This window comes from Ochotona princeps, chromosome 17, assembly GCF_030435755.1.
Source record: "Ochotona princeps isolate mOchPri1 chromosome 17, mOchPri1.hap1, whole genome shotgun sequence".
NCBI lineage: Eukaryota > Metazoa > Chordata > Mammalia > Lagomorpha > Ochotonidae > Ochotona > Ochotona princeps.
In genome coordinates, this window is record NC_080848.1 from 50,238,481 (window position 1) to 50,253,081 (window position 14,601).

The following is a 14,601-nucleotide window of genomic DNA, read 5'->3' on the forward strand; positions in this document are numbered from 1 at the left end:
TAATTAGTGATAATGCAAAATGGAAGAACAGAACTAAGGTTTTTGCACGGTCTTGAAGCTAAGTTGGAACAAACTCAAACTAGATTGTTATAAATTTGGAAAGCTAATTGTAATGAACATGATAGTCATTAAGAAAACATCTGAAAAAAGAAAACACTAAAAATAAAGGCCTGGCATTGTGGAATAACTGGTTGAGGAGGCACCTGCAATGCTAAGACCCAATATAAGAATGGGTTCAAGTCCTGACTATTCCACTTTTGAGCTCACTTGCTGTCATCCATTAGAGAGTGGGTTCAAGTCTTGACTATTGCACTTTTGATATAGTTCCCTGCTACTGTCTGGGAAAGCAGCTGAAGTTGGCCCCTGCCACCTCTGTGAGATAACTGGATGCAGCCCTTGGCTCATTCGGGTTCAGCACTAGCCCTTGTAGATATTTGTGGAGTGAACCAACATATGGAAGAACTCTCTCTTTTTCTTTTTTCCTCTCTCTCTAACTCTACTATTCAAATAAATAAATAATTTCTTTTAAGGAGTACATTACCTTTAAAATAAAACTAAACACAAAAATATACAGAAGGGACCAGAGTGGCCCAACTGGCTCATCATCCACCTACAAGGACAGGCATCCCATATAGGTGTCAGTTGGTATCTAGCTATTACTCTTCCCATCCAGCTTCCTGCTTGTGGCCTGGGAAAGCAGCAGAGGATAATCCAAACCTTGGGATCATGGGAGACCAGGAAGAAGCTCCTGAATCTAGGCTTCAGATCAACTTAGCTCTGGCCACTGCCAGTGGATGGAATATCTTTCTCACTGTCTCTCCTTCACTCTGTATAACTGATGGTTCAATAAAAATAAAAATAAATAAAATCTAAAAGTAAAATACACAGAAAACGAGACAGATGTCTGGTGCTCGCATACCAGATCAAAATATAGGAATGAGCATAATTAATCAATGTGTCAAGAAGAAATAAACCAGAAAGCTAGAAAATACTTTGAGATGAATGGAAAAAATTTTTAAAAAACATTAACTTAGAGGATATAAAGCACAGCTAGGAGAGAAATTTGGAGCTGTAAACATTCATATTTTTTAAAAAGCAAGCTTTCAAATTGAACATACATCTTATATAATGCTAAAAAAAGAGCTAAACTTAAATACTGCAGAAAAAAGAAATATTAAACATTAAAAACAAATGAAAGAATGTGGGGGGGGGGAATCTAAGAAGCCAAGTTTGCTCTTGATAATAATAAACTAACTGAATAACCTTCATCCAGAGTGATAGAGATAATATAAAAAAATAAAGTCAGAACTGCAAATGGAGACACTGCATACTTAACAAAAATTTAAAAAAGAATCCAAACAAAAACGCCATAAACATATAACAGTAATGTTATATGGTTAAATGGAATGGGAAAATTTCTGGAAACACACAAACTACCATGAATCAGAAAAGCAGAAAACCTGGACACACAAAAAGTAAAAGGACCAAATCAGGAAAAATAAAATAAAAACATTTTCTAACAAAGCAAAATCCTACAAGAATTAATAAACAATGTTTTTAACCAGAATTCCCAAAACATGATCTTATAAAAGAAAAACAGTAACAATAATTTCAGTCTTACATATTTGTGCAAACAGAAAGCAAAAATTCTGTCTAGATGAATACATTTTTTGAAAATAGAAAGAAAGAGAGAGATAAAACAGGTGTGGAAGGGGAATAAATGTGTGTAGCTAGAACAGTAATACCAAAGTTGTTGAACCAAGACAGGGATAACGCCAACACCACCCTCATGTTGATGAGCCAGATCTTCATCAGAGTTCAATGACGACTAAGCTGTACACAGCCAATGTAAGATTATGCCACAGCTTGGAAACAACCAAGTAAGTATTTCCATAATCTAGGACTGTCTTATAAATTAATACAGCTAGGCTTCTAGCATATAAAAAGACATGTACATTTGAGGGGATGTATAGTAACTGTTTAATGCAAACTATCATATCTAGTAACATGTCATTTAAGTTGATGGCATTATAAATTTCTATTTTTCTTCCTGTTGTTGATTTTGTATTGTGGCTTTTCATTTAAGGGGATGCATAGTGACTGTGTAATGGATACTGTCATATCCAGATGTGAGGATACAATGCAGTATGCATCTCTACTTCCAGGTCATAGATGGACTCCCAATGAAACTGTTACCTATATCTTGACAGTAGGATGCTGGACTCTCTGCCACTGTCCATGCCCACAATGATGAACATATGACTGTGTATGAAGAACTATACTATAGTAAGAATATAGGGGAACCCAGTGAGAGGGGAGGGTGTTGGGGAGGGGATAAGGGAAATTCCAAGGCCTACGGAACTATATCATAAAATGATAGTAATAATTTTTTAAAAAAAGACATTAGGAGGAAACATTGCTACAGGTGAGGAAATAAAGTGACTCTTCAGACGTCCTCCATGTAACAAAGCGGCAGAAGAGAGTCAAGAGTATTTGGTAAGAAATCCTACAAAGACTACCAGGAAATAAGAAAGGAAAAATTGAAGAAACGAGTTTTTATTTTACAACTGTCTCAACTGCTTTAAAAGAAAAAAAGGCATGTCCTCAAGCAAGACAAACAGTAAACTTTATGTATCTTGTAACAGAATACAGGGTTATGCATCATCTATCAAGTATGAATGCCAAAAAAAAAAACGTAGGCTGAATCCAGCCATGAGTCAAGATCAGACAAATCTAGAATGTATGACATTCTAAAAATGCTTCCAACAACGGCAAAATCATAGCAGACACATGGAATATTTACAATGAAATTCAAGATATCTGTAACTCCCCAAAAGGGAACACACAGACACACCCATACCTGCATGGGAGATGAAAAAATAGTAACAATTAGTGTGCTAAACAGTCAGAACAACTCCAATTTAGGAGTAAAGAAAAACAAATCTTCAGAGATACACTGACAGATGACAAAGATTCAACACGTATAGGTTTTCCAGACAAGTTACGCTAAGTGCATTCCTGTCCACCTGTCCAGCCCAGGCTCACTGGTCCCAGTGGAGAACAGTCGCAGAGTCGGTCATCGTCAGGCTGTGTGCTCTGAAACCACGGCAGGTAAGCAGGCAGAGAGGAGCTCCACACGTGTGGGCCTGAGAATCAAATTGCTACACAAGACCGGGAAGTCGCACATTCAAACTATTCTCCTGTATCTGGGCCACAGTTGTATTTTTTAAAACCTGCACGAGTCAAATCTCATACTCAAAGTTATGTAACAAAAAGGATGTAGTCAACCTTACTATGGGGATTAAGTCCTAAACACACAGGTTAAAGCAAGAATCTCAGCGCATCATTATGAAATGTGTAAATGAGAATACTTCCCCAACACATCTCTAATCATTGTTAATTCTTGCCTATGAATCTATTGTGTCATTTACCCTCAAGCATCATGAGAAACGTAGAGTATTTTGCAAATCCCAAACCTCACATGAAGATCTCTGTCTAAAGCACACATCCCTCTGGTTGTCCATTTATTGAAAGGCTGAGATGCAAAGACTTAACAAATCAGAAGCAAGCACTGAAAAGCACAGTCATTCCAGAATACTGTCAGTGCTGACAGTTTTTAAGCAATTCTTTTCAAATACAAAGAGCAGAATATATCAGGCAATAAAATATGTAATATCAGGAAGCACATGTCTCTCTCTCCCCCCCTCTCCTCCGCTCTCCTCCTTCAAGTACATACAAATAATCAATTTTAAAAATAAGACCAAAACACTAAAATCTAATGTAAATGTAGGTTAAAATCCAGGCTCTACTGTAAGGGTTAATTGCAAAGGGGACTGTACTCCTGGAAGTCTGGAATCTCCAAAGAGAAACCTGCATCCTGTTACGAACAAAGCTCCTGTTTTCCTGAAAGACCAAGAGGCAGGCAGGACATAGGGAGAATCTTGGAGTTTTTGGATTGGCTGTAAAGAGCGCTGCCTTTGAGGCATGCTATTTTATTACTGTCTGTTGAAATGATATGATCAGGACCACCAAGCCTAAACGCTGTAAATTCCTGTCCCATGCTCTCTGTTTTGTGTCACTGTGGGACCCTAACCACGTACCTGCTCACTGTCACATAGCTTTTTGATTCTTTTACTATAAAAACCCCACGATTATTTCATTCAGGGTGCTTCTTGCTTATGGCAAGAGGTTTCTGCCCCTTGGACTAGACAATAAAAATCATCTTACTTGCCTTGGAGTCTTGCTCAGATTCACTGAACCCCAATACTCTACCTATACGAATACTCAGGCAAAAGATACGTCAAGTACTTTGGCAGGAAGGTATGTACACCTGTCTCCCTGAGGGGAGTAAGGTTGAAACACACAAGACTCCGACTGTTGCATTTGTCAATGTGCTTCACCCACTTCTTTTTTTTTTTTTAAAGATTTATTTATTTTATTACAAAGTCAGATATACACAGAGGAGGAGAGACAGAGAGCAAGATCTTCCGTCCGATGATTCACTCCCCAAGTGAGCCGCAACGGCCGGTGCTGTGCCGATCCGAAGCTGGGAACCAGGAACCTCTTCCAGGTCTCCCACACGGGTGCAGGGGCCCAAGGTATTGGGCCGTCCTCAACTGCTCTCCCAGGCCACAAGCAGGGAGCTGGATGGGAAGTGGAGCTGCCGGGATTAGAACCGGCGCCTATATGGGATCCCGGGGCGTTAAAGGCGAGGACTTTAGCGGCTAGGCCACGCCGCCAGGCCCGCTTCACCCACTTCTTAGGAAAAGACTGGCAACCTTCAAAATGTAACATCAGACTAAGAGACATTCTGTGTGCTGCTAGAAACTCAAAGTCATCCCATTCCTTTCTCAGTAGCAATAGCATCTCTTGGGAGCTTAGAACATCCCCTCCACAGGTGCACTGACCACTGCAGGGAAGACAGTCTACATGGTGCTAGAAACACAAAGACACCTTCTGAGTTTACCACCTGGTTGATGGCTGAGTTGACTGTAGAGGCAGAAAAGAACAAGGAAGATCACCAAGTAGGACCATGAAGACAGGATATGTCTGGGATCCTAGCTCAGTTTCACCTCACCAGGATAACAGCCAAGACTTGGCCTCTAAGGGAAAGGAAAACATTGTAGTACTTAATGGCCAGTGGTAGATTCCTCAGGAGCGCAGCACCAAAGGGCACGGCTCTCTTGCTCTGACTACCACTTGAGAAGGCACAGACATCCCACTTACTGCCATGTAAGGCCTACAGCCAGCATCTCTCGTCTTGGCAATGGAGTCCACAAGCTGTCCGCTGATGCCAAAGTCACAGAGCTTGATGTTTCCACTTCTATCCAGAAGAATATTGGAAGGTTTGATATCTGCAAGAGGTAAATGCCATTCAGTGTAGAATCAGATGAGCTAGATTTTAAAAACACATTAAGCAAAAATATTAAACATAAACGTAGACCAGATAAGTTGCCAACTCTCTACATGCAGAGACATAAGAAGCAGAATATCTCCAATTATTAAATACCAGCAGCATTCATGCTCCAAGTAAAACTTCAATGACCACAAATTGTGAATAGCAAAAGGCACTTCATAAAGCACATCACTATAATCCATAAATTATGGATGGAGGTTGACTTTTTCTCTTAGCACCTTCAAATTTCTAAACCAACAATAAAACTATGGTCTTTCTCCTTGGAAATCAGAAAAAACTTTTTTTCCTGCATGCCACTGCATAAGAGTAAACTATGAAAAATAATTAGCTATTCTAAAATATTCCCTTTGTTTCCATAGAGAGGCTTATATTCATGGACAGCATGATGTCTCAACTGGCTAATCCTCCTCCGTAAGTGCTAGCATCCCAAATGGGTGCCACTTGGTATCCTGTAGGCTCCGCTTCCCATTCACCTCCCTGCTTAGGACCTGGAAAAGCAGCGGAGAATGTTCCAAAGCCCTGGAATCCTGTACCTGCACAGGAGTCCTGGAAGAAGCTCCTGGCTCCTGATCGGCTCATCTCCGACCACTGCAACCAATTGGGGGAGTGAACCAGTGGGTGAAAGAGCTTTCTCTCTGCCTCTTCTCTCTGTAAACCTTCCTTTCCAATAAAAATAACTAAATCTTTAAAAATAAAAAGGCTTATTTTCTTTTTTTTTAAAAGATTTAGTCACTTTTATTGGAAAGCCGGATATACAGAGAGGAGGAGAGACAGAGAAGAAGATCTTCCATCCGATGATTCACTCCCCAAGTGACCGCAACGGTCTGGCGCGCGCCGATCCGAAGCCGGAAACCAGGAACTTCTTCCAGGTCTCCCACACAGGTGCAGGGTCCCAATGCTTTGGGCCGTCCTCGACTGCTTTCCCAGGCCACAAGCAGGGAGCTGGCGGGAAGTGGAGCTGCCAGGATTAGAACCGGCGCCCATATGGGATCCCGGGGCGTTCAAGGTGAGGACTTTAACTGCTAGGCCACGCCGCCGGGCCCAAAAGGCTTATTTTCACTTAGCTGGTTTCAAAATCATTATGTAACAATCATAATCCAGGCCTTTTATCCCTGATCTGAAAGGGATAGCATAAAATGTGTTCCAGGTTTTGGTACACTGGCATAGTTCATTCATTCAAGAAGCTTTTTTAGTTTCAAAATTTAAAGCACTTCAGGTCTTAAAGCTAGGGAATGGCAGTATCTATCAGATTATGCTCAAAGTTGATATACAGGAAATGTCAAAAGCTATACAACTAAATATGAAGTATACAAATTATGAATCCACATTTCACTGAAGTCAAACCTCATCTAACTCAGGAAAGTTATCTTCTACAGCACATGTAAAAGAGCGTGGGTGGCAGGATCAGACAGCTGAAGGCTCAAGATCCAGATCTGACATTCAGAATGAGATCTAAGCTCCTGAACCCCACCCCCCCTTTCTCTCTCTCTCTCTCTCCTTTAAAGATTTTATTTATTTTTATTGGAAAGTCAGATATACAGAGAGGAAGAGCTTCCATCCGCTGATTCACTCCAGAAGCAGCTGCAATGGCCGGAGCTGAGCTGATCTGAAGCCAGGATCCAGGAATTTCTTCCAGGTCTCCCATGTGGATACAGGTTCCCAAGGCTTTGGGCCATCCTCTACTGCTTTCCCAGGCCACAGGGAGGAAGTTGGATGGGAAGCGGGGGCCCCCGGGACATGAACCAGTGCTCACATGGGATCCCAGTACACGCGAGGAGAGGACTTAAGCCACTAGGCTACCGTGACAGGCCCCTAAACCTCTCTTAACAACCACAGTTTCCTCACCTACAAACTGGAAAATCATAAAAGATGCTAGTTTACAGGCAGTATCCAAACATTCATTAACAATTAATGTAGTGACTTAATCATTTCTCACAAGGAACTTTCTTGCTACCAACTCTTCCTTGGACTTGTCCTTCACCACACCAGAGCATGCGAGCTCTCCCCCAGACCTGAATCCAAGTGTCTTCCCCACCGACAGCGCGTGACAGTACAGCCCAGCTGGCTGGCTGCTCAACTTTCTCTCTTTCCTCACTAATTTTCTACCCCTAATGTTAGTCTCTTGACCCATGTCACTGTCATTGCCAAAGCTTAATAAACTAAAGACACAGAGTGGAGCTCCCTCTTCCCCTCAAAAATCTAAAAAAAAACTATTACCATCACCCACACAACAGTCTGGCTAGCAAACATCCTTCCCTAACCACCTGTCCTTTCCAACAGAACCTGCACCTGGTACAGCTGCCAACACTCCTCTCTCGGTTTGATTCTCAGCTTCAAAAGTTGGCTCATCAGTGGTTTGAGATTGATCAGGATGGACTGTCATTATGAAGGCATGAGGCAAGGCGGGTGAAGGAAACAACAGAACACATTCAATGTATGTTGGAGAACTTTCCACGCTCCTAAGACACCCACACAGGCAGACGGTTTCCTCTTCAGGAGGTTGTCATGAGCTGCGTGCAGATGGGACACAGGGAACTGGTACAGTTCTTACGACCCCTTAGGGTAGAGTCAGTATATGAACAAAAGTTATATTTGAAGACTAATCATCTCCATCCGCCACTGTCTATGCAACATCTCAATGATTTATTAAGATCATTCAATAGTGTCAAATGTGCTGCAAGTGATTCATAATAACAAAATACCTCTAGCTGCTTATAAGAGAAAAAAAATAAGATGCACTACAACAGGAAAAAATAATTTTGTTTGGATGCCTAATCCTACATGATTTAAGACCCAAAGACGTAATAAGGAGGCTACCAACTATTTACTATAAGCATTAAGCTAAATGATATCACTCTGATGTTCAAGGTTAACAAATTTCAGTGGTCCAACATCAACCTCAAAATGAAAGAACCTACACAAATGCCCAACTACACATTTCACTAACCACCTGAAACTAGAATGTCCTAGAACTGAAGGCATTTCACTTCTCTGAATCTGTTCCTGAATCCCTCCCATTGACCTTGTGGCTGAACCACACCGTGCCAGGTCTTAGCTTAGTCATGTCCATTCCAAGCTGACTGGCTCCTTCAAGGTCATCACTGCATTCCCGTCAGGCTTGCATCGTCATAAACAGAGCACAAATGTGATCTATTTGCTGGAGTAAATTCAACATTCTTACAGGGTTATTACCTGAGTCGGGTCTAACACGACATAAAATATTTGAGTCTCACAAAGCCAAGATTAATACTATCACACATACAACGCAATCCAGGGGAATTTCACTTTATAAAACTAATTAAGAGACCTTTCTTAATTCACACAAATATCCTCTAAAGTGCAGAAGAAACACTGGCTATGGGTCATAGCATCCCTTTGACATGCTCAGGGGTTCTAGCCCTCAGATTCCTTCTGGAATGGTCACGGGATAACCAGCATATCCCATCTCTAGGCAAAAAAAAATTTTTAATCAGCTAGCAGTCAAATGAGCAGTTATTTTCAACTAAAAGTTAATAATAATCATTATTAAAATCAAATTCTAAGCCTCACTAATAGTAAAAGAATGAAGTTTACATATCTAAAAGGGAAAAAAAACTAATAATGAAGTTTCAGAGTATATATTTACCAAAAACTCCTATTTCAGAAAAGCTTCTATAGGTGACCCTGTGGGAATTTTCACTAGGACTTTTTTTTGTAAGTAAGGGGAAAAAAATGTTTATATTTATTCTAGAAAAAGCAATCTATACCCACCTCTGTGAATGATTTTCAAGTTTTCTTTTAAGTGGTTTAGTGCTTTCACAGTCTAGGGAGAAAACAAAAATCAAAAGTTGGGATAAACAACTTGCTCCTGGTTCATGAAATAGCAAAACAATTTGTCACAGGTATATTCCACACAACAGTCTTCCATATAGTTTTTAAACTAAGTATTTCAATATCCGGCACATCAGTTTTATGGTAGCAGCAGATGCCTTTAGACTGAAAACTTACAATGCCATACAAACTGATTACTAAAAATGAGCTGCAATTTATCATTAAAAAAAATCACTAAAAAAATGTTTCTTACATCAACAATCTTTTCAATTATAAAAATAGTACAAGAAAGGTCAATGGGCCAGTCTCATGATCAACAGTGATTCTTCAGTTTCCCCCACATTCTCAGTCCCTCACAATCTTCACCACCACTGAGTGAAGCATGCAGAGCAAGCATCTTTCTTTTCAGCCACTGAAGCAATTCATCCAGAATTTCCCCAGCTGTTTGATCACTGCCCATAATCAGATAATCACAGATGTCTTAAGGAGGAGAGGGGAAAAGCAGACTTGAATCAAAATTTCCATAACCTCATATGAAAAGAGAATTAAACAACAGGTCAACCATTTGCTGAAAACTCCAGTTCTCTTGTCATTATCCTGTCAGGCAGTAAGAATGTGGAACCCATGAACTGGTCATGTTTCAAGTAACTGTGCCTGTGTGTTTACTGGTTAATTAATTAGCAAGCAACTTAACCTAAGTAATTATAACACTAAGTAATTTATAACACCAAGCTGGGAAACACAAGGAAAATATAAAAGCCATTTTTAGGGTACATACTACACAGATTGCAATACATGATGTGATAATTTTATCTGTGCTTTTTAACTGCATGATCATTCTGTCATGCAGGATGAGGGTTCTGGAACCAGGCAGCTTAGGCTTAAATCAGTTACCACTCACAACTGCATAAACTGCAAAGCAAATGCATTACTCAACCTCTCTGCTTCATGTTTATCTTCTGCTATGGTTGGCTTACTTTACTGACCAGACAGAGTTGCTATGAAGATTAAATCCCTTAAGATCTTGACACAAATGCACATTCAATGAACATTTTCTAATATTATTACATTATAATTACACTGTTAACTATAATAAACAGTAGAAAGTTCTAACTCTGGTTTTGTATCCTGGAGATGGCTAAACAGGTTAATGTAAAATTTCAAATACTGTCTGACTAATGAAATGATTTCTACTCTAATAGCTTCTCTGTATATAAAAATATTTTAAAAGTACACATCTCCCAACGTAAAACATAACACATTTAAACTGAATAACTGATTTGGCAAAGTGCCTTTATTTATTTTTATTTTATTCTGAATGCCCACACCAGTTGTCTTTTCACTGTACCATGGTGCCTTGCTAGACATAGCAGCTACCTTCCCAATCACTCTGGCACAGAGTTGAGGGCAATGCAGCTGGCTACTGGTAGACTACACCTTACTCGCTTTTCAAAACTGATTGATTCTAAAGAGAGATAGATTGAAAGAGGGAGAGAGGAGGGGACAGAGAGCGCTCCCATTCCCCTGGAGCTGCCGAAACGCTGACATCAGCCAGTGGGAGGCCCGGTGGACGTCAGGAGCAAGAGATTCAATCTTCACCTCCTACATAGGGGGCAGGAAGCCAATCACATGAACCATAAGCTGCTACTTTCCAGGGTCTGCATTAACAGGAGGCTGGAACTGAATGAAAGCACTCTGACACCTCAAGTGGTACTCCGAATGGCTTCGCCCAACACCCATCCCAACTTCTTCAAACAGGAAGAGGCCTAAGATTATAACCACTACAGTTTAAACCAATTCTTAAAATCCAATGACATACACATCTCTTGCAACTAAAATAAGGTTCAGAAACCGTCTATATTTTACCTATTTAATCCTCAATGATTAAATAGGAAAAATCAGCCAATAGCAAGTAGGCTATATTGGAAGGGGAGGAGGCGGGCAAGGAAGACAAGAACAGAGCACAACTCAAAAATTATCTCACAACTGCCTACATGACTTAGTTTACAAGATATCAGCCATGGGAATGTCATTAGCTCAGATTCCCAGCAGCTTTTAAGAATCATACTAACTTCACTCTACTAATAAATTTGGGAGAGGGAGGTTAGTGTTGTGGCAAAGCACGTTGTTCAGCCACTTGTGAAGTTAGAATCTCATATCAGAATGCCGGTTTGAGTCCCAGATACTCTGCTTCCAACCCAGCTTCCTGACAGTATGCCTGGGAAAGCAGCAGCAGATGACCCAAATTAAGTGCTTGGGCACCTGCCACTCTTGAGGGAAACCAAGATGGATTTTTAAGCTCCCAGTTTCAGCCTGGCTTTGCCCAGCTGTCGTGCTTATTTGGAGAGTGAACTGGCAGTTGGAAGATTCTCTCTCTCTCCCCTTCTCCTAACGCTCTGATTTCCAAATCATAAGCAAATACTTTTAAAAATAAAAAATGAAACATTTTTCCCTTTGCAGAAAAGTGTAAATAATATTTATCAACTAACAGAGCAAGCAGGAAAGTGATCATAAATTCATTTTCAAAACTACCAGTATGTAGGCACAACCCAAGTCCGTTTTTCCTTTCTTAGTACTCTGGTAAAAGCTGATCAAATTAGCAACACTGGTTTCTGTAACTGCTAGTGAATGCTTTAAATGGTTTAGACTAAATAACCCAGATCTTGAGCCATAGGGAAAACAGTCTGCTTTAGTTTGATTAATTATGGATACACATAATAACAGAACCTATTGAAAAACGGTTAATGCAACAGGGAGAAAGATGTCCTTTCTAGTCTTATCCACAGCTCAGTCGGTTGAGGCTCACTGAAGTGTGAGGGTAATGAACACTGGGGGTATTTATGCAGATCTTCATCGTTCTTATGACCTGTTGTGTTAATTACCCCCTCAGCAGTAACTTTGTCTCTTGTCTCGTAAATGGTTTTCCATGAAAGCCAGAAGGAATCTGCGAAGAACATTCAGGTGCAAGGTGCATTCAAAACCCAGCAGCATCTTCATTTACTCATATGTATGATGAACAATTCAAAAGCAAGGTACTTACTGCTAAAGTGATTTTGCCTAAAATTTCTTCTGGAATAACATCATCTAATACACTATATACATATTTGTAAAACTTATCAAACGAGGTAGACATGAGTTCCATGCAGATCCAACAGTCACCCTACAAAACAACAAACAATTCTCGTTGTTAAACATCTTACTATGAAGCACTGCCTTGTCTCTGCTGAGAAATAATTAGAGAAGCAAAACTCTTATTCTTCACTTTTATTCTTAATCCTGAAGCAGCGATAACCTCTAGTTTCTCACTGAGTCCTAGGCAGAATATGCTACTCAGCTTTAGGCACAAATTACATGGTGAGAGCCAAAATACACAGAAAGTCTTAACATAGAAACAGTCTGTCTACAAAAACTTCAAATCTTGCAACAACTGAAAACAAAATTAGGAAATATGCAGAAAACCATTCGTTTTCATTAACAAGACAGATGACAATAACCTTGAATGACTACATAAAATTCTGAAATGAACACCCAGAGAAGAAACGCATATAAAAATTCCGTGTCTCAAGACCTTGTTCACAGGCCATCTTCTCAGTGAGGCCTAAGTCGCCCTCTCAGGATTCCCATCCCATCTTCTAACATAAACTCTACTTCACTTACTACATTTGTCATGGATCTTCCCACCTGGAATGCAACCGTTACCATGCCAATGAGCCCAGTATCTGTTATACGAATAAATGCTGGGCCTAAGTAAACTGAACCATTCAAACATTGCTGCAGTCATACAGTTTTCCATCTGTTTGAAAGTCATTTGACAATAAAACAAGAGAAATACTCAAATAGTAGTACCCCGTTATCTACAGTGTCGCTTTCTAAGGTTTTACTTACCCACAGCCAACTGCAGTCCAAGAATATTAAATAGAAAATCCCAGGAATAAACAACTCATGTTTTAAATTGCATGCTGTCTGAGCCTCATCATAGAATCCCCCATCACCTTACCCAACCCACTGTGAAACAGATCGCCCAGCTTGCCCAGCAAATCCACAGTAGATGCCACCTGCTGTTAGTTGCCCACCTCGGTCATCAGATCAACTGCAGTGGCACCCCACAATGCTTGTGTTCCAACAACCCAGCATTCAATTAATTACGGCCTCAAGAGTAACGTAACTGTTACGTATTATGACTGTTGCTAATGATTTACTGCGCCTAATTTGTAAATTAAATTTCATAATAGATATGCGTTTACGGGGCGGGGGAACAATCTATACAGGGTCTGGAAGTACCTGGCTTCTCTAAGGATCTTGAGATGTTCTGTCCACAGAGAAGGCAGGCCTTCTATGTATGTGTCTGGTCTGGAATAGGGAGCATAGTCAGGGGATCCGGGAGCATTCCGAGCTGGCTGGCCTCATAGTCGCCTTAAGGTATCCCAGGGGTTCTGAACACCCAGTATCCTAATGCTGTCTGGAATTTCTTCACCTTTTTTCTGCTTTTTTTTTTTTTTTTTTTTTTTAGAGACTTGTTTTTATTGCAAAGTCAGAAAGAGAGAGAGGAAGATCTTCCATCCGATGATTCACTCCCCAAGTGGCTGCAGCAGCCAGAGCTGTGCTGATTTGAAGCCAGGAATCAGGGGGTTCTTCCAAGTCTCCCATGCGGATGCAGGGTCCCAAGGCTTTGGGCTGTCTTCTACTGCTTTCCCAGGCCACAAGAAGGGAGCTGGATGGGAAGCGGGGCCGTTGAGACGTGAACCACCACCCCATACTGGATCCCGGCACGTGGAAGGCAAGGACTTTAGCCGCTAGGCAACCACGCCAGGCCTGCTTTTATTTATTTTCCAATGTGGCCAACCCTGGGTCTTCTTGAACCCCTAGCACTGGGCTCTGATCCCAGCATGAAAGGAACAGTCACAACCTCCTTTCTGTGTTTCCAGCCTCAGATAAGTGTGAACAGGTCCCTCGGGGGGCAGTTCCCAAGCTCATCCCAGACTTACAACCCACGTGGCTTGAAATGGGTCTTGTTGAGCAAACATCTTGCTCTCTTCCAGCTGGTCCAGCCCCACCTCTGCAGGGAAAGAGGCCAGGGTGCCCATCAGAGAGAGATAGGCTATCAAGGTTCCCATGGATGACAAAGGACTAGGAGGAATCTACTACAGAGGGGCCGGCGAGGCCAAAAGGATGGCAGACGAATTTGGGGGCAGAGGGTAGAGGACACGACCCTTTAGGAGAAACAGGTTAGGAGGGTCCCCAGATTCTGCCCACCCCCCGAACTGCCTCCCAGCTAAGTGGGTTTTCATAACACCTATCCATGCAAAAAAGCATTCACAGCCAACCTCTTTCTGTTTTCACACCCTGAAGATACTTTTGCTTATATATAATGTTCA

General features: G+C 41.1%; 1 protein-coding gene across 3 annotated transcripts in view; it reads right to left on the minus strand.

Moving 5' to 3' along the window:
* The window catches only part of MAP2K4 (mitogen-activated protein kinase kinase 4), a 118,784-nt gene that overhangs the window by 19,851 nt on the left and 84,332 nt on the right, over window positions 1-14,601 (minus strand). For all 3 annotated transcript variants that reach the window (XM_058675395.1, XM_058675396.1, XM_058675397.1), the window contains 3 exons: window positions 12,267-12,386; window positions 9,167-9,218; window positions 5,227-5,354 (listed from right to left, as the gene is read on the minus strand). In XM_058675395.1, the coding sequence (XP_058531378.1) occupies window positions 5,227-5,354; window positions 9,167-9,218; window positions 12,267-12,386 (300 nt within the window). The remainder of the gene's footprint in view (window positions 1-5,226; window positions 5,355-9,166; window positions 9,219-12,266; window positions 12,387-14,601) is intronic.